General features: G+C 44.1%; 1 protein-coding gene across 11 annotated transcripts in view; it reads right to left on the bottom strand.

The window, feature by feature from the left end:
- Positions 1–22,010, bottom strand: part of RAD51B (RAD51 paralog B) — a 502,805-nt gene that overhangs the window by 188,831 nt on the left and 291,964 nt on the right. The window contains exon 12 of one of the 11 annotated variants that reach the window (XM_077322539.1): positions 20,552–21,997. The exons of 9 other annotated variants lie outside the window; for them this stretch is intronic. In XM_077322539.1, the coding sequence (XP_077178654.1) occupies positions 21,990–21,997 (8 nt within the window). In that variant the 3' untranslated portion in view covers positions 20,552–21,989. Of the gene's footprint in view, positions 1–20,551; positions 21,998–22,010 lie in introns of those variants that run through there. One more of the 11 variants, XM_077322550.1, reaches the window with a different exon arrangement.

Genomic DNA, 22,010 nt, shown 5'->3' with positions numbered 1-22,010 from the left:
AATCATAGAGCTGGAAGGGGCCATACAGGCCATCTAGTCCAACCCCCTGCGCCCTAAGCATGTATTGTGTAGTTTGGCTCTAATTAAGGAATTCTTGATACCTCTTCACAAAACCCCAAGATTCCCTAGAACATAGTTTGAAAACAACTGACGACAATATTTAATGCTAAAAGTTATGGCCCTAGATCTGGAATAGTCAAAACTTTCAGTGTTTAAAATGCATTTTATATTTACATCTGTTTCAAAATAATAAGATGCAATATAATTAATTTTCTCCAAAGGCCAAAACTCTTGGTTTAAGATGAAGGTTTAGAATAATAGAATAATAGAATTGGAAGGGACCTCATGGGTCATCTAGTCCAACTGCCTGCATTATGCAGGACACTCGCAACCCTATCGCTCATCCACTGTAACCTGCCACCTCCTTGAACCTTCACAGAATCAGCCTCTCTGTCAGATGGCTATCCAGCCTCTGCTAAAAAATCTCCAAAGATTGAGAACCCACCACCCAGCTGAAAGCAAACCATTAGTGAATGTATTTATTTTTAATGTATGATTGCAGGTCCAGGAAGGCCTGGAGGATCATTGTCCATGGGGTCGCAATGGGTCGACATGACTTCGCACCTAACAACAACAGCAGGTCCTGACTGGCCACTAGTGGAAGGTGGGTTTACCAGCCTCAGGTTGGGGACCTCCTGGAGATCGGGGGTGGTTGTCTGGGGAGGACAGGGACCTCAGTGGGGTACAACACCATAGAGTCCACACTCCAAAACATCAATTTTCTCCAGGGAAACTGATCTCTTTAGTCTGAAGATGACCTGTAATCCAGGAGATCCATGGGCTAACCTCCTTATTTATACTCCGCCTTTCCTTGTGGGCAACTTACAATAATAATTCTTTTTTCCAGTTAAAAGCAATTAAAATAACAAACCTCCAATATCCCTCTGTCACCTACTTTAAAAAATGCCTGCCAATTCAAACCCACTCTGAATCCCTGAATTTTGCAGAAAAAACAGAAAAAAAGCAAATCGTATAAAACAGTGCATTTCATCCAATAGAGTGCTTCTAAGGACAGATGTATTTATGTCCATGGAGCATGACTTTTTTACTTCCATCCAAGGCTGCCAAGAGAATGGGAGTGGAGGTACAAAAATCAGAACATCCAAGTCAGCTTGAGGAGTTGTGAAACTGAAATTATGCTGCATTCAGCAAATTAATACCAGTTTATTTTACTGTAAGTGCAGTTCTGCACTGTACAACACTCACTAGTATCACAGGGAAAGAGCAGCAAATATACAGAATCTTTGATTTTCTGGCACGGACTCTGGCTTCCTGATACTGCTTACCACACTTTTTTAAGCAGCAATTTAGGGTTGCCAAGCAGTGTCTGACAGCCAGAGGGAGGGTTGTGGCAAAAGGCATAGTGTCACTTGACAATTTCTTTTTAAAAAATGCAGTCTTGTGTACACTTTTATGAAGTTGACACAGGGAGTGGCAAGGGTAGCTCTAGGAATTCATGGAAAAAACCATAAAATTTCCAGTGATTCCTACTCTGATAATGAGCTCTAGGAATCACCTACACTTCTCGCTTCTGATATCAATTTCCAATCTTTAACAGCGCTTTGCTGATAAAATAACAGTATAATGGGTGAGTGGGTGGAGAGTGGGTGTGGCCTGTTGCGCCTCCCGATTGGGCCCTGCCTCGGACAGGCTACAACCAGGGCCCACCCAGCCAGGTGCAATCTGGTGGCATTGCCGCCAGTTTGCCACTGGCCGCTGACAGTGCCATAGGTAAGTGCGGGGGGAGTGGCAGGAGGGGAGGCTTCTCTCCCCCCACCGCACTTGCTTGTCAATTTAACATGGCGCTGCAGCTGGGAGCTGACTCCCGGGCACGACGCCATTGCAAAGTTACAAGGAAGGCCGAGGGGGAGCCCTCCCTCCTCCCCCTGGCCTTCCCTGTCATTTTAAAATAGTTCAGTGGCCGGGATCCGGCTCCAGGACGCAGCACCTTGTGAACTGGCGGGGAAGGCTGGGGGAGGTGGGAGACTTCCTGCCTCCCCCCAGCCTTCCCTGTCATTTTAAATGCTCTCCTTCCCTGCAACCTTCCCTCCCCCGCCCGAGAGCCATCCTAGCGCCCATTGGATTTCAGGGTGTGGTGGCCTTTATGGCTATTGAGTACATAAGACTATTTTCTTTATTTTTCCCCTGTTGCCATTCTGAGCAGTAGTTATCTATCTGTCTGTCTGTCCATCCATCTGTCCCTCTATTTATTTTTATTTTTATACCGCCCTTCCATATGGCTCTAGGCGATTTACATAAAACATTGTAGAACATTTACATAGAACATATAACAATTTAACAGATAACAATCGTGATATAAAATGCAAACCAGACCTGTATTTTAACAGGACAATAACACTGACAATCCCTGGGTCGGTTTGATTTTTCTGTCTGGGGGAGGGGGGACCCGTAGATGTTTTGAGTTGCAAATGTCTGGTGGAGGAGCTCCAATCCATCCATCCATCCATCCATCCCGTATCGAAACATGTCATCTCAGGGCAGTTTACAACCATTCATATAAATACAATTAAGTGCAGTTAAAATCAGTCATATATTATTAACAGTATAATAAAACTACATGCCAGGTCTTGTTGGCTAGACCAGTTGGTGGACTTGGTTTCAGATAATTATTGATCCTCACTTGAAGGGCAGTGAGCAAGAGTAAGAGTAGAAAGCAGGGGAGACTCATTGATGTTCAGTCTATTTTATTGTCCGAATTGGCCTCAATCATAAGCCTGGCAGAAGCGTTCCATCTTGCAGGTTCTACGGAACTGTGCCAGTTCTGTTAGGGCCCTGATGTCCTCTGGGAGCTCATTCCACCAGGCAGGAGCCAAGGCAGAAAAGGCCCTGGCCCTGGTCGAGACCAGTCAAACTTCTTTAGAGCTGGGGACTACCAATTGGTTTGCTGTCACTGAGCCTCCAGGGGACATAATCAGATAGGTGGTCTCATAGATATGCCAGGCCCAGCCTTATGGCCTTAAGGGTGAGAACTAAAATCATGAAGAGAACCCAGAACTCTACTGGAAGCCAATATAGCTGCTACAATACTGGTCTAATGTAGGCCCTCCACAGTGTTCTAATGAGGACTCACATGGCAGCACTTTGGACCAGTTGTAATTTCCAGATTAGGGTCAAGGTTAGGGCTGCTTAGAGCGAGTTATGGTAATCCATTCTAGAGGTGGCCATCACATGGATCACTGTGGCCAAGTGTTCAGGGGCCAGATATGGTGCTAGTAGCTTGGCTTGACAAAGATGTAAAAAAGCCAACCTTGCTAATCTTGTGACTTTAGCCTCCATTGACAGGGAGGCATCCTGGCCATATGTGCAGTTGTCAATTGCACTCTGTCCAGGCAGGGCAGGCATGCTTCCTGGTCTGGCCCTTTCCTCCCAAGCCACAGGATCTCCATCTTCAAGGGCTTCAACTTCAAGTGACTACCCTTGAGCCACTCCACCACTGCTCCAGAACACCTGGCCAGTGAATCTGGAAGGGAATTTGGGTATTGTTCACATAATGGTGACATCCAAGCCCATAGCTCCGGATTATTCTGGTGAGAGGGCACAAAAAGATGTTAAATAATGTTGGGGAAAAGACTGCCCACTACGGAACCCCACAATGGAGTTGGCAGAGGAGCAATTGATTCTCCCTGATTGCAACCCTTTGCCGTTAACCCTGGAGAAAGGAGGTAATCACCTGGTAGGCTGTCTCCTGTATCCTTGCGTCAAAGAAGCTCATGGTCTACCATGTCAAACGCTGACATAAGATCTAATAATATGAGTAGGGGGTGGAAGCCTGACTTGAATGGGTCAATGGGACCTTGGGTGGGTATCTCCTACCCCACTGGGGCCCTGGCAGTCCTACAACAAATGTTTAGAAGCTTTCCATGGGTGCAAACTACAAGAAGGCTGAGACAAATGAGATGTTGTTGGGCCCATCAACCAACCTATTATTACGGCTTCTCGGTGAAAGCAGGCTGCTAGTTGTGGGATTTGGGGGCATGGTTGGGAGCTCCCTGATGTGGTGACATCACATGGTAGAGTTTTGCCCCAAAACCGAGTGGGCACTGGACCTTGTTTACCTTTGAAACTCACAGAGCTGGCATTTGTAACTCTGCCTCAGACACTGCCTACTGCTGTTGTACGTGTCGGTGCCCCCCCCCCGCCATAAAGTTTGGAAGGGAGCCTGAGGGTTGTTAAATACCAGCTCTGTAAGTTTCAGATAGGGGGAGTTGCTCATGCAAGTTGTCAGATGCTGGCTCAGTAAATTTTAGGTGGGTGGAAGCACACATGAGTTGTCAAACACCAGTTGCATGAGTTTTGTTTTTTTTGGGGGGAGCAGGCATGGGCAGTGGTCAGCAGCATCCGAGGCAAAGCCACAAACTCTGATCCACAAGTTTTTTTTTTTTTTTGGGGGGGGGTTTCCCCACTTTATTAAATCTCTAAAGTGAGGGGGGGTACCAGTTTGGGGTTTTCCCCAGCCCAGCGGTGGTCTAGCAACTCTACCTGGGATACCTTCATTCCTCTTTCTCTCCTCAGTTTCTAATTCTTCTTTGCTTTCCCCACCACCTCTATTTTCCCCATCTAATTCCTTCATACCCTGGCTGGGGAGTTAAAACATACTTAATAGCAGAACAAAAAAATTATGATCATATTATGAACAGAAAGGGGGAGGGATCAAGTTTCATCTCCCAATTATCTATTAAAGTAGTGAAAGAGTGATTTCCCCACCCTCTTTACAGGCATTGTGATGTGCATTAGTGGTTGTAAATGTGGAATACCGAATGCCTTAGTTCCAGTTTAAATCAAAGTAAACAATATTTTAGCTTAAACATGCCACTATAATTTGTGTTTGTAGTTCTAAAATACGTCTTGTTCTAGACATGCCGATTTAGTACCTTGCCTTCCCCCAATTCCTACATAACTTCCCCAAACACTGTTTCAAAGAAAAAGCAGCATTTAGGAAGATATGTTCAGGAAACCCACAAAGACCTGCCAAGTGTTGGAGCTTCTATGAAAGTAGGATTAGCAAGGTGGTGTATGGCTTCAGGACAGAGCTGGGAGTTAATACAAGAGAGATGAAGGAGAGGCCTTTAGCATGTCGGGGCAAGCTCCTCACCCATTTCCTCACAAGTAGTGCCCAGATTGCAACGGTTTAGTGCCTGGGTTGAACCATTCATGGTTTGGTGCACCACTTAGAGGAGTTACTTAGCTCTTTCAGTCAACAATCAAGAAAGAAAAATTAAAAGATTTGCTTCTGTTTCCATGGCATTATTCTTTTCAGCTGGGAAGGAAATGGTAAATTTGAACATCAGCCATTTAATGGCTCTAGCTGAAGACTGGCCGTTCCAGCATCACTGACCTTGGCTGTAAACTCCAGGCTCCTGTCACCTCTATTAGAGCATGCTGTATCTGGCCTCATGCCCTCTTAGCCTTGAACAAGTTATATATGCTTCTAACAGCCCTGACTGAGGGTCTCAGATTACACACTGGAAAACCAGCAGCTGATCAAAGCTCTTCACAGCCCACGGAAAAGCTGGGGAAGAAAACAACTCCCTCATTGTGTCACTGAGTGCGTTGTCTGCAATGCAGATCTCTCACATTTGTTACAGCAATGACAACAGATTCAATTCCTCAAAGGTTGTTATGCTCCAAGAAGTTCCTGGGGGTATCAAGTCTATATGATACAGAAAACAATTTTTTAGGACAGACAGATCCTCCCTTCCAACCATCTTCTCCTGCAGTAGTTTTATATAATGAGTTGCTCAGGAAGAGTTTTCACTTAAATGTCCGCCTGGTTAATCGAAAACCACATCCACAGTCTGAACACATCCAGAGAATCAGCAACTAAGTGTTCCAAATACCTTTGATCCTCAAGTGCAATAATTCAGTCAAGGAGAAAAAAAAGATCAGGCAATTATTACACTTCATAATAAAAATCAGGATGGAATGGCACTGCTTTATGGAATAAGAGGAGCACAAAGCCATTCAATGTAATTAAAATATTAAAAAAAATAAAAGAAGAAGAAGCAGAGGTGGTTCTTATATGCTGCTTTTCTCTACCCGAAGAAGGCTCAAAGCGGCTTACAGTTGCCTTCCCTTTCCTCTCCCCACAACAGAGGACATATTGGGGCTCTCTCTTTTATAAGTCTAAAGACTGCTCCCTCTACTTAACTGGTACACTAAGAAAGCACTCAGCAGTTCTAAAACAAACTCAAAAGAAAAAAATCACACCACTACAGGATGTAGAGCAGGATTGTAACGATTCATGCCACAGAAAATATCAGATAGTGGAAACTAGAGCACTTGCTATGGCTATGCCAGTGTGGTATGGGATGTTCGTCCTCTCCCCCCAGCAGTAGTATTTTTTTTAGGTTTAAGTTTATTGAATCTGAAAATTTCCTAACAATCCAGAATCCAATTATCAGGATTTTATCCAGGTTTGGTAAACAGAAATGCTAATTTTTTTTTTTGGCCCAATGATCCAAAGTGTCAGAGCTCACTCTGAGCTGTGAAGTTGCATGGCTTAGCATGAAGTCTGAGTCGGAGGAGGGGCAAAATCTGCCGTCAGCCTGGCCTCAACCAAACGCCTGGTGTAAGAGCTCCGTCTTTAGCTCTTTTGGGATCTCATTCCATCAGGTAGGGGCCAGAACTGAAAAGGCCCTGGCCCTGGTCGAGACCAGGCAGACTTCACAGGGGCCAGGAGCCACCAACCTATTTAAAGTTGCAGAGTGGAGGGCTCTGCAAGGGTCATAAGGAGTTAAATGGTCCCTTAAGTACACTGGGCCCAGACTGCAAATGGCTTCAAAACTGAAACCCTGAACTTGATCTGGTATTCAATTGGCAACCAATGCAGCTGCCTCCGCACCAGTTGAATATGGGCTCTCCAAGGTGTTCTTGTGAGAACTCTAGCTGGATTTTTCACCACCTGTAGCCTTCTGGTCCCATGTTGCCTTAGCCTGTGGCAAACCAGGGCCTGATCCACAGCAGGCCCTGGAGGGGGCTGGAATGGCGGCTATGTCATGTGGACACAGGGATTAGCCCCACATCCATACTGACACTGCCCCAGCCTTTTCTGCCTGTGTGGAAACAGCTGGTAAGAGACAGATAAATAGTAGGTTGGTAAAAGACTGAGAAGGAAAGAATGAAGCAAGGAACTGTGAGAGGATATGGGGGTTCCCAGGAGAAGATAAAGATAAAATAGGGTGGGGAGAGAGATACTGAAGGAAGTGAGCTGTCCTCCTAAAAATCCTTTAATTTTTCCTACCATGCAAGTGGGTATGGCCTAGTGCCCATTCTCACACAATTGGGAGGAAAAGCTGAAGACAGGAGGGCAGTTAAATGTAGGTTGGCTGTTGGGTGGGAAGGAGAGAAGGAATCAGGAAAAGGGGAGAAGCTATAGGGAACCAAGGGACCAAGCCCTATGAAGATAGGTTGAGGGACTTGGGAATGTTCAGCCTGGAGAAAAGGAGGTTGAGAGGGGACATGATAGCCCTCTTTAAGTATTTGAAAGGTTGTCACTTGGAGGAGGGCAGGATGCTGTTTCTGCTGGCTGCAGAGGACACGCAGTAATGGGTTTAAACTTCAAGTACAACGATTTAGGCTATATATCAGGAAAAAGTTTTTCACAGTCAGAGTAGTTCAGCAGTGGAATAGGCTGCCTAAGGAGGTGGTGAGCTCCCCCTCACTGGCAGTCTTCAAGCAAAGGTTGGATACACACTTTTCTTGGATGCTTTAGGATGCTTAGGGCTGACCCTGCGTTGAGCAGGGGGTTGGACTAGATGGCCTGTATGGCCCCTTCCAACTCTATGATTCTATGATTCTATGAACAGGAAAGAGGAAATAGTTTATGTGTGGAGAAATAGTGTGCCTCCTACAAGTCCCTAGTGGTTTCCGCTTGTATAGCCTAAGAACAAAGTCAGCCAAATCTGGGGATACTTAAATCCAATGACTGGAGCTGTGAATAGGCAAGAACAGCTCCTTCTATAAACCTAAATAAAAGTCATGACACCCAGGGCATTTCTGTACATTAGTAAAAATAGTGTTATGCACCATCACCTCCTGTGATCTGGACACAATACTCTGTTTGATACAGCCCAAAATCCCATTTGTCTTTTTAGCCACTGAGTCACACTGCTGACTCATGTTCAATGTATGGTCTACTAAGACTCCTAGATCCTTTTTGCACATGCTACTGCCAAGACAAGTCTCCCCCATCTTATATTGGTGTATTTGGTTTTTCCTACCTAAAGGCAGAATTTTACATTTGTCCCTATTGAACTTCATTTTATTCAGTTTAGCCCACCTCTCAAGCCTATCAAGATCATCCTGTATTCTGTTGCTGTCTTCAGTTGTGTTTGCTACCCCTCCTAGTTTAGTATCATCTGCCAATTTAATAAGAATCCCCTCTAATCCCTCAGCCAAATAATTTATAAATATGTTGAACAACACAAGCCCCAGGACAGATCCTTGGGGTACTCCACTTGTCACTCTTTTCCAAGAAGATGCTGAACCATTAACAAGAACCCTCTGGGTACAATTTGTCAACCAGTTATTGATCCACCTGACAGAATTAGGATCCATACCGCATTTTACCAACTTGTCAACAAGAATATCATCTGGAACATTATCAAAAGCTTTACTGAAATCCAGATAAACTTTGTCCACGGCATCCCACTGATCCAGTAAGGTAGTAACTTTCTCGAAAAAAGAGATAAGGACTTGTTCTTGTGAAACACATGCTGAGTCTTAGAAATCACAGCACTCAGTCCCAGCTGCTCAAGGACCGAGTGTTTGATTATTTGTTCCAAAATGTTGCCAGTTACAGATGTCAAGCTGATGGATTGATAATTACTCGGATCCTCCTTTTCCCCTTTCTTGAAGATGGGAACAACATTCACCCGCCTCCAATTGTCTGGCACCTCACCTGTTCTCCAAGTGTCAAAAATAATGGACAGAGGTTCAGAGATGAAATCTGCAAGTTCTTTTAGTACCCTTGGATGCAGTTCATCTGGCCCAGAAGACTTCGTTTCATTTAAAGAAACAATGTATTTGTGGACTGTTCCAACAGTGATCCTAGGCCACCATTCCTGTTCCCCGTGTTGTGTTATGTTTTTGTAGTTCCTTGCTTATGTAACATTCCCTGTAGATTTGAGATCTTCTCATGCCATCAAGTTCTGAATTTATGTCTCACTCCCCCTTTGTGTCTAGTTTAAAGCCCTCTTCACCAGGTGTGCAAGGGTTCTCTCAAAAAATACTTCTTCCATCCCTTGTGAGGTACACACCATCTCCTGATAATAGCCCCTCATATTGACATCGTTGACCATGATCCAGAAATCCAAATTGTTCCCGTCGACACCACTGATGTAGCCAGTCATTTACTTGCATAATTTTTCTCTCTCTTCCTATGCCTCGGCCACTTACAGGAAGGACTGATGAAAACACAGCCTGTTCCCCCAGGTCCTTTACCTTTTCCCCCAGATGCACAAAGTCTTTAAAAATATTTTCCATGTTCTGCTGGGCAGTATTATTTGTTCCTACATGGATGAGAAGGAAGGGGTAATGATCTGTAAGCTTGATGAGCCTGTCCAGCCGTTCTGTCACATCCCTGATGTGTGCACCAGGTAGGCAGCAGACCTCTCAAGACAACAAGTCTGGTCTACACACTTTGGCCTCTACAACTCTTAGCAGGGAATCCCCAATTACCAGTACCTGTTTCTTCGTACCCTTGGGAGCAGAACTAAAACTCGTTCTTGTGGGGGATTGTAAAGTGTTTCCTGAGCTTTGTGGAGTCGGCGGGGGAGAAGACCTAGAACTCTCACCTGTGGGGGACTGTGACTTTTTTACTGCTCTATGTTGGGGCTTGTTCTTTTTTTTCCCCCAATTCAAATATTTTATTGTGATATCAAACAAAATATCCATACCTATCACTAATCCATAAATTCATCAATCTAACATTCAATCACAAATAAATACAAATATACATTCAAGACTTCTCTCCTAGTCCTAACAAATGAAATAGTAAACCTAAATCTGTGACATAACTATGCTTAAAACCTGCTGTTGATATGTTAAATTTTACAAGTCTTCGCAAAGTCTGGATAGTTTTTTTCATATAATTCCAAAACAATGTCCATTGCTTTGTATATTTTCCAAGATCGGGATCTTTGTAGATGGCAGACAATTTGGCAACTTCAGCATAGTCCGCCAGTTTTCTTAACCACTCTTCAGTTGAGGGAATATCAGGGCTCTTCCATTTAGAAGCAAAAACAATTCTGGCTGCAGAAGTAGCAGACATAAATAAAACTCTATGATCTTTGTGGACCCTGCCCTCCAAAAGGTTCAATAGAAATAACTTTGGGTTTTTTTCAAAATTAAATTTTAACAATTTTTTTTAAAATTCCACAAGTATATTCTCCCAATACTGTCTTGCTTTCTTACATTCCCACCACATGTGAAAAAAGTCACCCCTCTCCTGTTTACATTTCCAACATTTGTCTCCTATTTTTTATTCCTTTTAGCTAACTTAACTGGAGTAAGATGCCAATGGTAAATCATTTTATAAATATTCTCTATAATAGAGTAGCAAGGGGTGAATCGCATATCAAACTTCCATAACCTTTCCCGAGTGTCAAAACTCACCATGTTGCCAAAATCCCTAGCCCAAGAAATCATTACTTCTTTGACTTTTTCGTCTTCCATATTCCATTCTAACAGCTGCTTGTAGATTTTTGAAATTTCTTTACCCTCCTGTTCAAATATTTCTTTCTGAAATCTAGATTTTTGTATATTGAAACCCTTTTCTTTGTGTTTTAAACAATTCTGCCATTTGATAATATAAAAACCAATCTATCCTATGATCTGAAAGGTCTTCTCTTGATTTCAGTTTTACAGTTTTTCCATCAATATAAATCAATTCCCTATAGGTATACCAATTAGTGGTTTCCTTTAATCCCCATAGTCTTGACATTTCTTCCAGAGAGAGCCATAGTGGGGTATAAGGTTCTATCCTGTTTTTATATCTCTTCCAGACTGTTATTAAGTTTCTTCTTATACAATGGTCCTTAAATTCTTTATGTATAACATCTTTATCATGCCAGATATATTGGTGCCAACTAAATCGTTTATTAAAACCTTCTAGTTTCAACAATCTAGTATCTTTCAGAAAACACCATTCCTTTATCCATGTCAATAATGCTGCTTCATGGTAAAGTTGAAGATTTGGAAGGGAAAAACCACCTCTAACTTTATCATCTGTTAACAGTTTAAATCTAATCCTGGGTTTTATCCGTTTCCAAATAAAATCTTGAATATCATTTTGCCATATTTTAAAGTATTTTATGGGGATGAATACTGGTAATGTTTAAAACAAAAATATTAATTTTGGAAGTAGGTTCATTTTGATAGTTGCAATTCGCCCCAATAAAGACAAATCTAGCCTTGACCGTTTCTGTAAATCTTTTTTTTAAATAGAGGACCAGATCTTGAGATAATTACCTTGAAATAAAGTCTTCTGACAGGAAATGTAAATGCCTAAGTATTTAACTTTTTTAACAATTTCGAAACCTGATTTTTTTGATAAAACATTTTTTGCTTGATCAGTCATATTTTTGGTCAACATTCTAGTTTTTGATTTGTTTATTTTAAAGCCTGCAACTTGTCCAAACTTCTCAATTTGTTCCATCAATGGTAAAATTTTCTCAGTGGGGTCTTCTAGAAAGAAGACTAGGTCATCGGCAAATCCACAAAGTTTATAAGAATGTTTTCTTATTGTAGGGCCTTTTATTCTATCATCTAACCTAATAGCTTCACATAAGGTTTACAAAACTAAAATAAACAATAGCGGAGACAGCGGACACCCTTGACGCGTCCCTTTCTTAATTTGACATTTCTTGGTGTATTCATTATTGATTTGTAATCTTCCCCATTGCTCTGAATATATGGCGTCTATACTTCGAATAAAATTTCCTCCTAAATCTCTCTTGTGCAATATTTTTTTCATAAACATCCAAGAAATATTATCAAATGCCTTCTCAGTGTCAGCAAATATTATTGCTGCTTCTTTGTCTGTGCTTTTATCATAATATTCTAAGACTAGTAAATAAGCCCATTTATAAAAATGGGCGTAAAAAGGGGCATAGGGCGAGTGCGTCCTACCTGAGACGTTGGGAGGAAGCTCCTGGAGGCAGGCAGTGAAGACGCGCGGCTTGGAGGGGGGGGCTTTGGGTAAGGGAAGGGAAGGACGCATGCTGGGGAGTCAGGGCATGCATGGTGGAGCAGGGGGGTGGGGTGTTGGGGGGGCGTCAGCATGAGTAACCAGGCATGCGCGTGAGTCCGCGCATGCCTGGTTCATTTGGCTGGCATACCGGGCTGCGCGCAGGGTGCGCAGGTCGGCGGCGTGTATGCAAGGGCCCAGGGAAGAGAGGGACAGGGAGCAGGAGGACCAGCGGAAGGTGAGTGTTGTTGTGGGTGTTGGTATTGTGCGCCCCTCTCGGCGCGCCGTGGGTGGAGGAGGAGGAGCGAGTTGGGCGGGCAGCAGAGAGGAGACGCGGCCCTGTAGAAGTGGCTGCTGGCCAGGCCGTTCCCTGAGGCTTTTTGTAGCTTTTGTTGCTCTGTTGGCTGGCTTGGGGGACGGCGCTGCCACTGCTGCTGCTGATGCTGCTGCTTGGGCTCGGGGGTCCGGCTGCAGGAAGGCAGCTTGGACTTCGTCGCGGGCGTCGGTTGGCTGGCTTGGGGGACGGCGCTGCCGCCGCTGCTGCTGCCGCTGCTGCTTGGGCTCGGGGGTCCGGCTGCGGGAAGGCAGCACGGACTTCGTCGCGGGTGGGCTCTCTGCGCCTCTCTGCGCGCTGCGGGTGGAGGTGGAAGTCCGTGGCCGAGGACGGCGGCCAGGCCCTTCCCCAGACGCTGCCCAGCCCCTTCCCCGAGGCTTTTCCGTTGAGATGTTTGGCCGTAGGCTGCCTTGTGGGACGCGGCGGTGTGTCCTTCGGCAGCGGGGACTCCCTGGATGACCAACAACAACAGCTAGACAGAGGAGAGTTGACTCTGCTTGTATTGCTTGAACTTACAGCAGTGTTTGATACTGTAGATCAGCCTTTCTCATCCTTTTTACCATTGAGAATCCCCTGAAACATTCTTCAGGCTTTGAGAAACCCCAGAAGTGACACGTTCATGCAGAACATAGCTGTGTATACACCCACACAGGGACCCTTCCCTTCCCAACCCCCCTCCAGGCCCATCATTGGTAACTTGGGGAGGGGGGAGAGGGTTGACATGACAATATATGGTCATATCACTTGATAAATGTTTAACAAAATAAAAAATATATAAACATTAATTGACTCCCACTCATTTCGGAAAGCCTTCCAGGGCTCTCAACCCCCCCCCCCCAGGGTTTCATGAACCTCTGGTTGAGAAAGCATGCTGCAGATCATGAGCTTCTTGCTTGCTGCCTCATTGATGCTGGGATATGGGGGACAGCCTTGAAATGGCTTTCAACATGGCTGAAGAGAGAGGGAAGCTATTGAGGGGGAACAATCTTGCTACTTTAGTCTCTGGTGTGGGGTTCTACAGGGTGTAATTCTCTCCTCGGTGTTCTTCAACATCTCTATGCACACTCTAGCTCAGCTGGTTTGGGGATACAGGCTTGGGTGCCATCAATATGCAGATGACACCCAGCTCTGTTTGTTGATGAGTGGCCTGTTCAACCCCTGTGTTGTTGATTGGGTGTCTAGAGGCTGTGACAGAATGGCTCAGACAAAGTTTCCTAAAATTGTACCCTTTGAAGACAGAGGCCTTCTGGCTTGGAAGGAAAGGGCTTGATGAGGAATTCTGCCTTCCCAGTTTGGACAGGGTACATTTTGTCAAGAATCTAGGGCCTAGTCTGCATACAAAAGATAATGCACTTTCAATGTGCTTTCGCAGCTGGATTTTCCTGTGCGGAAGTGGAAAATCTACTTCCAAAGTGCATTGAAAGTGCAATATCTATTGTGTGCAGGCTAGGGCTGAATCTGCACTTACTTTATTTAGTCCTGTTGAATTCAGATTGATTTGAGCTCGGGTCTTCCTGATTATTTCCCCCCGATTTGAAACAGAAAGTGCTCTGCACTTGATTCGGGGAGGCCGTTTGACTGCCGGTGGAGAATCAGCTGGCGGCTCGGGGGGGGGGGGGGGGAGGGGGGGAGGGGAGCTGGGAGCCGGCTCCTGGTGCTTTCTTTCTCATGCTAATACCAGCAGGGAAAGCTTGCAGCCGTCCTTTTGAAATAGGAGGCTTGTCTAAATTGCAGACACTGGAAAGTAAACGCCACCCCCTCCCTTCCCCTCCCCTTCCCTCCCTGAGTTTGCAGTAACGTTCATTAAAAAAGAAAAACGAAAGCCAGCTAGACAGCAGTTTCTCAGAGAAGAGGCAAATCCAGAGGGAAACAAATTCCAGAGGGAAACAAAGAGAAACAATACATCTTGGGAGGAAAGTTTCGTAACCGGAAGCATTTGAACGGACTCCCTTACCAATTGGAGGCTCAGCAGCTTTTAGTTCGGGGAAACGCAAACAGCTGCACGTTTTAGGAATGCGATTTTTAATTTATCCAGAGTTAAAAGCACTCCAAGAAATCGCAAAGAAAAGGTAGGGTCACTCTGGATCAATCATTTCTGTTGCAGAGGGAATATTTAAATCACCCCAATTCAAAACGGAAATCGCATTCCGTGTAGAAGGCAGGGACTGAATCGACCTGGAAGTGCAATAAAAGCTCCGTGCATCTTACACCTAGGCCTAGGAGTGACCATGGATTCCTCTGGGTCACAAAAGTAACTCGGCTGAAATTTTTCCATAGTTGCCAAGTAAAACTACTATCTGGCCCAGGAACAAATGGCCACCAAGATCTATGTGATGGTCAACTCCAGACTAGACTTCTGCTCTAGGCTGTTAACCTTATCCCTGATCTGGAAACTGCAATTGGTGCAAATTGCATCAGCCCAGGTTCTGAGTATGATCCCTTGGAGGGTTCATATCCAACCTGTCGTCCGGCAACTGCATTTGTTACCAATTGTATTCTGGGTCAAGTTTAAGGTGCTGTTTTTAACCTTAAAGGCCATGCACAGCCCAGGCTCTGTGTAGCTATGGAACTGCCTAACTGAATATGTCCCTAGAAGGGCCTTGCACTCAACCAGTGTAAACAGGCCAGTGGTTCTCAACCCCAGACAAATTTGACTGGCCTCAATCACAGCCAGGGACTTTTCAGCCTTGGCTCCTGCCTGGTGGAATGAGCTCCCTGGTGGATGCATTCCGTGGGGACTGCAAAAAAGGGCTCTTCCACCAGGCCTATGGTTGAGTCCAAAAAACATCAAAACATCAACATTACATTGTCCTCCAGTATCACACCCCCACACTGGGTTCAGGGTTCTACACCCATGGGCGGAAGTTTGAGAATTGATTTTTAAATTATTTAAACTGTATTTTAATGTATTGCATTAAAACATTGTAATGTATTGTGGGACTTATGAGTGCGTTCAAGCACAGAATGGGGTGTATACATTTAAAGAAAGAAATAAAAACTTGAGGGACCATATCAAAACATCAGTACATTTCAATATTGTGCTATAACCAAATTCATAGTTGTTGTTGTTCTTAGGTGCGAAGTCGTGTCCAACCCATCGTGACCCCATGGACAATGATCCTCCAGGCCTTCCTGTCCTCTACCATTCCCTGGAGTCCATTTAAGTTTGCACCTACTGTTTCAGTGACTCCATCCAGCCACCTCATACTCTGTCGTCTCCTTCTTCTTTTGCCCTCGATCGCTCCCAGCATTAGGCTCTTCTCCAGGGAGTCCTTCCTTCTCATAAGGTGGCCAAAGTATTTGTTTCATCTTCAGGATCTGGCCTTCTAACGAGCAGTCAGGGCTGATCTCCTCTAGGACTGACCGGTTTGTTCACCTTGCAGTCCAAGGGACTCGCAAGAGTCTTCTCCAGCACCAGAGTTCAAAAGCCTCAATTCTTTGACGCTCGGCCTTCCTTATGGTCCAACTTTCGCAGCCATACATTGCAACTGGGAATACCATAGCCATGATCTTTGTTTTCTTGATGTTGAGTTGCAAGCCAGCGTTTGCACTCTCCTCCTTCACCCACATCAACAGGCTCTTTAGTTCGTCTTCACTTTCTGCCATTAGAGTGGTATCATCTTCATATCTGAGGTTGTTGATATTTCTCCCTGCAATCTTGATCCCAATTTGTGACTCCTCTAATCCCGCCTTTCTCATGATGTGCTTCGTATACAAGTTAAATAGGCAAGATGACAGTATACAGCCTTCCCGAACTTCTTTCTCAATTTTGAACCAATCAGTGATTCCATGCCCGGTCCTCTCTGTTGCTTCTTGACCTGCATATAAGTTTCTCAAGAGACAAATAAGATGCTCTCGTATTCCCATTTCTTTAAGAACTTGCCACAATTTGTTGTGCTCCACAGAATCAAAGGCTTTAGCATAGTCAATGAAGCAGAAGTAGACGTTCTTCTGGTACTCCCTAGCTTTCTCCATGATCCAGTGTATGTTGGCAATTTGATCTCTAGTTCCTCTGCCTCTTCGAAATCCTGCCTGTACTTCTGGAAGTTCTCGGTCCACATATTGCTGGAGCCTAGCTTGTAAAAATTTTGAGCATAACTTGGCTAGCATGAGAAATGAGTGCAATGGTGCGGTAGTTTGAACATTCTTTGGCATTGCTCTTCTTTGGGATTGGAATGTAAACTGACCTTTTCCAATCCTGTGGCCATTGAATTTTCCAAAAATTCCAACACATTCATAATAGTACACAGCAAATTTACCATGATACTCCAAAAGACCCACTAGGTTCTAAACCAGTTTGAGAGCCAGTTTGGTGTCGTGGTTAGGAGTGCGGACTTCTAATCTGGCATGCCGGGTTCGATTCTGCACTCCCCCACATGCAGCCAACCGGGTGACCTTGGGCTCGCCACAGCACTGATAAAACTGTTCTGACCGAGCAGGGATATCAGGGCTCTCTCAGCCTCACCCACCCCACAGGGTGTCTGTTGTGGGGAGAGGAATGGGAAGGCGACTGTAAGCCGCTTTGAGCCTCCTTCGGGTAGGGAAAAGCGGCATATAAGAACCAACTCTTCTTCTTCTTCTTCTTCTAAAAAAAACTCTGCCTGCTGAAAAAGGAATCAGAGAACAATAGAGATTTTCAGAGGGTTACTTTTGTTAATTTCTCCAAAAGATGTCTCACAGTTTTTCAGTCAAATGTGATCCATATAATGTTCAAAGGGCAAGTATGTTCTGAATAATTCTCTTTCAGAAAGCTTTATTCCTTGTGGACAAGCACACTTTCCATTATTCCCTATGGTCAGGCACGCTTCCCATTATTCCCTATGGGCAGGCGGCAGGCATCCTTCCCATTATTCCCTATGGGCAGCTGTGGTTTGCATTATTCCCTATGGGCAGGCATGCTTTGCCTTATGTCTTATGTCCTATGGACAGGTGTGCTTTCCTTTATTCCCTATGGGCAGGCGTGCTTTGCCTTGTGTCTTATGCTTTGCCTTGTTTCCTATGGGGAAGTACTTCTTCCATTGTTTCCTATAGGCAATTGTGCTCCCCATTATTCCCTATAGGCAAGTATATATTCCCTATGGGCAGTCATGTATTCCCTATGGGAAATCATTTATCTCTTGGTAAAAAATGGTCCAAGCTAGTCCTTTTAGTACATTGGTACATAAACACTGCCATCCTAAGAAGAGTTAGACTCTTCCAAATCATTTGAAGTCCATGAGCTTAGAACAGTACAGATGGGAGACCTTTCTCTGAAAGTCCCTAAAATTCCCTACTGAATCAAAAGCTGCATATAAATCCAGTAAGGACAACAGAGGCCTTTGCCTACATTTGTGCATAGGCTAAGGTGACCAGATTTCAACATTGGTAAAGGGGGACACCATTGATGGGTGGGGGGGGGTTCTTGATTAAAAATTTGGTCTATATGAAGCAACAAAAAGTTTCATAGAATGCATAGAACGCAAAAATAGTATTGTAGTATATATTTTTTAAAATTTCAACATAAGTACAATTTGCCAGGTGCCCCCAGATGTCCCTCCAAAAGTGGGACAATCTGGTCACCTTAGCATAGTCTAAATAAATCTGAATTACCAAAATCTAAATAAACAAAATAAAAATAAAAGTGTCAGCCTCTGCCTCTAGGGACTAAAGAGTCAGAGTTCCTTTCAGTACTTAGGTATTGTTGAATAAAGCAGTGGAGAAGCTACACTTGGTAGGAAGCCTGGGTCATTGTTCTCTTTCTGTATGTATGTTTGTATCTGTAAAACTTGAAAAGAATTGCTGGAACTCCACAGATCATCATCATCATCATTAAACATAATAAAAACTCACATTGACAACTCACTCCCTACCTGGTTGACTCTCCCTGAGGTCATCCCACCTATAGATAGAGAGCACTCTGCCAATGAGGGGCAATCAGCTCAAATTGCACTCTGCCAATGAGGGGCAATCAGTTCGAATTGCCTACCTGATTAGTCCTCCCTGGTACTATAAAGCCAGTCAGGAGGGAGCACCTCTCTGCCTCCAACTTCCTGCAGGTTTCAGAAGTTTGATGGGTAGAAGAGGAGGAACAGAGCATGCCCTGTTGCTGGTAAGTTGCCCTGACCTCCTGGCCTGTTTCAACTCAGAGGACATGGGGAAAGTAAGCTGTCTCCTGTGTGCCTTCTGGAGGTGGAGGATGTGGGAGGCTCAGAAACAGCTCCCTGATGACCCTTTGGGCCCCAGGGCAGCCACGAAAAGCCTCTGCCCTGGGAATGCTTATTCATGAGTAAGTAATGTGAGGTTTGCAATGTGCAGTCTGAGAAGGGTGGAATGCTTTGGGGGTAACCATCACAGGCAATTGCAGCAGGGAAATTAATGATGATGTGGATGGGACTGGGAAGATGTAGAGTTTCCCTTTCAATATAGATACCACCTTGGTCTTGATGCAGTCTTTCTAAGACCACCACAACAAAGCAAATTTGAGACCAATGGCATGAAAGATGGGGAAACTATAAATGGGGCAAAGAAATGCCATGAGGTCATGTGGTAGTACCTTCCCAGTAGAAGAAGAGTTGGCTTTTATACCCTGCTTTTCAATGGCCAAAGGAGTCTCAGAGTGGCTTAGGATAGCCTTCCCATCCTCTCTCTACAACAGACACACTGTGAGGTAGGTGAGGCTGAGAGAGCTCTGAGAGAAACTACTCAGTGAGAACAGTTTCTAACAAGACTGTGACTAGCCCAAGGTCACCCAGCATATAGAGAAGGGAATAAAATCCAGGTTACCACATTAGAAGCTGCTGCTCTTAACCACTACACCAAGCTGTACAAATTGCCATTGCTTGAAAGAGAGCACAGGCAGAAGAAGCTATTGCAGGACGATGTTGTCTTTTTTGACTTGCTCATTGACTGCTATGGCATTCTTTCCCTTTAAATATAGGCCTTCTAGCCATGGTTTCTAAAAGCAATCCAAGGTGGGAGACACTTAGATATTTCCTACATGAAAAGGTGATTTTGTGGTTAATAAGGTTTGCTATTTGAGAAGGAAGGAATGCTTTTCCCTTCCGTATTCTCTGTGTGTGTGTTTGTCTGTAGAAGGGAGTGCTACATAGCCCCCCCCCCCATCCCAAGCAGCCCTTTCCTCCAGGGGAGCTGATCTCTGTAGTCTGGAGAGGAGCTTTCATAGTAGGGATTCTCCAAGTCCCACCTAGAGATTGGCATCCCTGGAGATTCCACTTCTGGGGTTTGTCAAAGGCTGAAGAGTATTTCAAGGTAAAATATTTCAATGGTAAAAAGTTGAGAAAAGCCAGCTGGGTGACGTTGGGCCCGCCACAGCGCTGATAAAGTTGTTCTGACCAATCAGTGTTATCAGGGCTCTCTTAGCCTCCCCCACCTCACAGGGTGTCTGTTGTGGGAAGGGAAAGGGAAGGCAACTGCAAGCCACTATGAACCTCTTTCAGGTAGAGAATATAAGAACCAACTCTTCGTCTTAGCTGTCATCGTCGTCTTCTAGCAGAGTCCCCAGCGCAGCACAGTCTCCCACCAGGCGCTCCAGGTGGTGTTGCAGCTTGGCAGGACAAGAGGCAGAACTGAATTGAGAAACCCCAGAAAAAAACAATTTATACACAATGATGAACAATGAATCTTCACGCCATTGGTCAGTTTCGGTTTGATTTTTGTGAAAGAACAGTTGCATAATTTTATGGTTGGGGATCACCACAACATGAGGAACTGTATTAGAGGATAACAGCATTAGGGAGGTTAGGAACCACTGATTTACAGCATAAGCCCAAGGGGGGGGGATCTTTTGGGGCTTTATGGAGGGTCTGTGTTACAGGAGCAGGTTCTAGAAGGGACAGCCTTACCAGGAGGCCCTCATGAGGAAATCCCTGAGGCACATATGGAAGCAAAAGGGCTCTGAGAAACCAGACAGAAAGGAGTTGTTTTTCTTTTTCTTTTCTTTTCTTCCAATTCAAATATTTTATTGTGATATCAAACAAAATATCCATACCCATCACTAATCCATAAATTCATCAATCTAACATTCAATCACAAATAAATACAAATATGCATTCAAGACTTCTCTCCTAGTCCTAACAAATGAAATAATAAACCTAAATCTGTGACATAACTATGCTTAGAACCTGCTGTTGCTATGTTAAATTTTACAAATCTTTGCAAAGTCTGGATAGTTTTTTTCATATAATTCCAAAACAATGTCCATTGCTTTGCATATTTTCCAAGATCGGGATCTTTGTAGATGGCAATTTGGCAACTTCAGCATAGTCCGCTAGTTTTCTTAACCACTCTTCAGTTGAGGGAATATCAGGGCTCTTCCATTTAGAAGCCAAAACAATTCTGGCTGCAGAAGTAGCATATATAAATAAAACTCTATGATCTTTGTGGACCCTGCCCTCCAAAAGGTTCAATAGAAATAACTCTGGGGTTTTTTCAAAATTAAAATTTAACATTTTTTAAATTCCACAAGTATATTCTCCCAATACTGTCTTGCTTTCTGACAAAAGGGTGCTCCAGCAGCTCTGAGAAACCAGAACAAAAGAAGTTGTTTTTCTATGGTACAACCACTGCTGGTATAATAACATAGAACTGGAAGCAAGAAAACACACTGGGATATACTGGCTGGCTTGCCAAAATTGGCGAACTGAGTAAGATGGCAAAATTGACAAGCTCCATAAAAAAAAGACCGCCAGAAAAATTTCAGAAACATTGGCACCGGTATTTGGCTTTTGTGAAGAAGCAGATTGATAATGTACAATATAATGTTATGGTGGAATCTGTAGCAACCTGATAATCTTTCCGGTATTTCTTTGATTTGTTCAAAGCTGATGTTGATGTTAAACAATGAAATGTATAAAACAGAAAAAGGCAATCATTTGTGAATCAGAAGTTTGATAATGTACCATATTAATAAAGTTATGGTGGAATCTGTAGCAACCTGATAATGTTTGAAAGTTATGGTGGAATCTGTAGCAACCTGATAATGTTTGAAAGTTATGGTGGAATCTGTAGCAACCTGATAATGTTTGAATGTTATGGTGGAATCTGTAGCAACCTGATAATGTTTGAAAGTTTTGGTGGAATATGTGGCAACCTGATAATCTTTCCTGTGTGTCTTTGAGGGCTAAAGGGCTAAAGGGCTAAAGGGCTAAAGGGCTAAAGGGCTAAAGGGCTAAAGGGCTAAAGGGCTAAAGGGCTAAAGGGCTAAAGGGCTAAAGGGCCACTCTCGATCCCCCATAGGAAATTCCTTCCAGTCCACTCAGTATTGGAGCTTTCCTCTATGCCAATGAGAGTCCAATGTTTGATTCACTTCATAATGTGTGTCTTTATCCACAAACACAGGAATAGGAGCAGCAGAAGCAGGGTGCCAATTATTCGGAGGCAGGGCTTTCTTCAGCAAGCTGGAATGGAAAA

The sequence above is a fragment of the Paroedura picta genome, chromosome 2 (assembly GCF_049243985.1).
Source record: "Paroedura picta isolate Pp20150507F chromosome 2, Ppicta_v3.0, whole genome shotgun sequence".
NCBI classification, from domain to species: domain Eukaryota; kingdom Metazoa; phylum Chordata; class Lepidosauria; order Squamata; family Gekkonidae; genus Paroedura; species Paroedura picta.
Note: the sequence above shows the minus strand (reverse complement) of the source record. Positions and strands in the feature narration are given on the sequence as shown.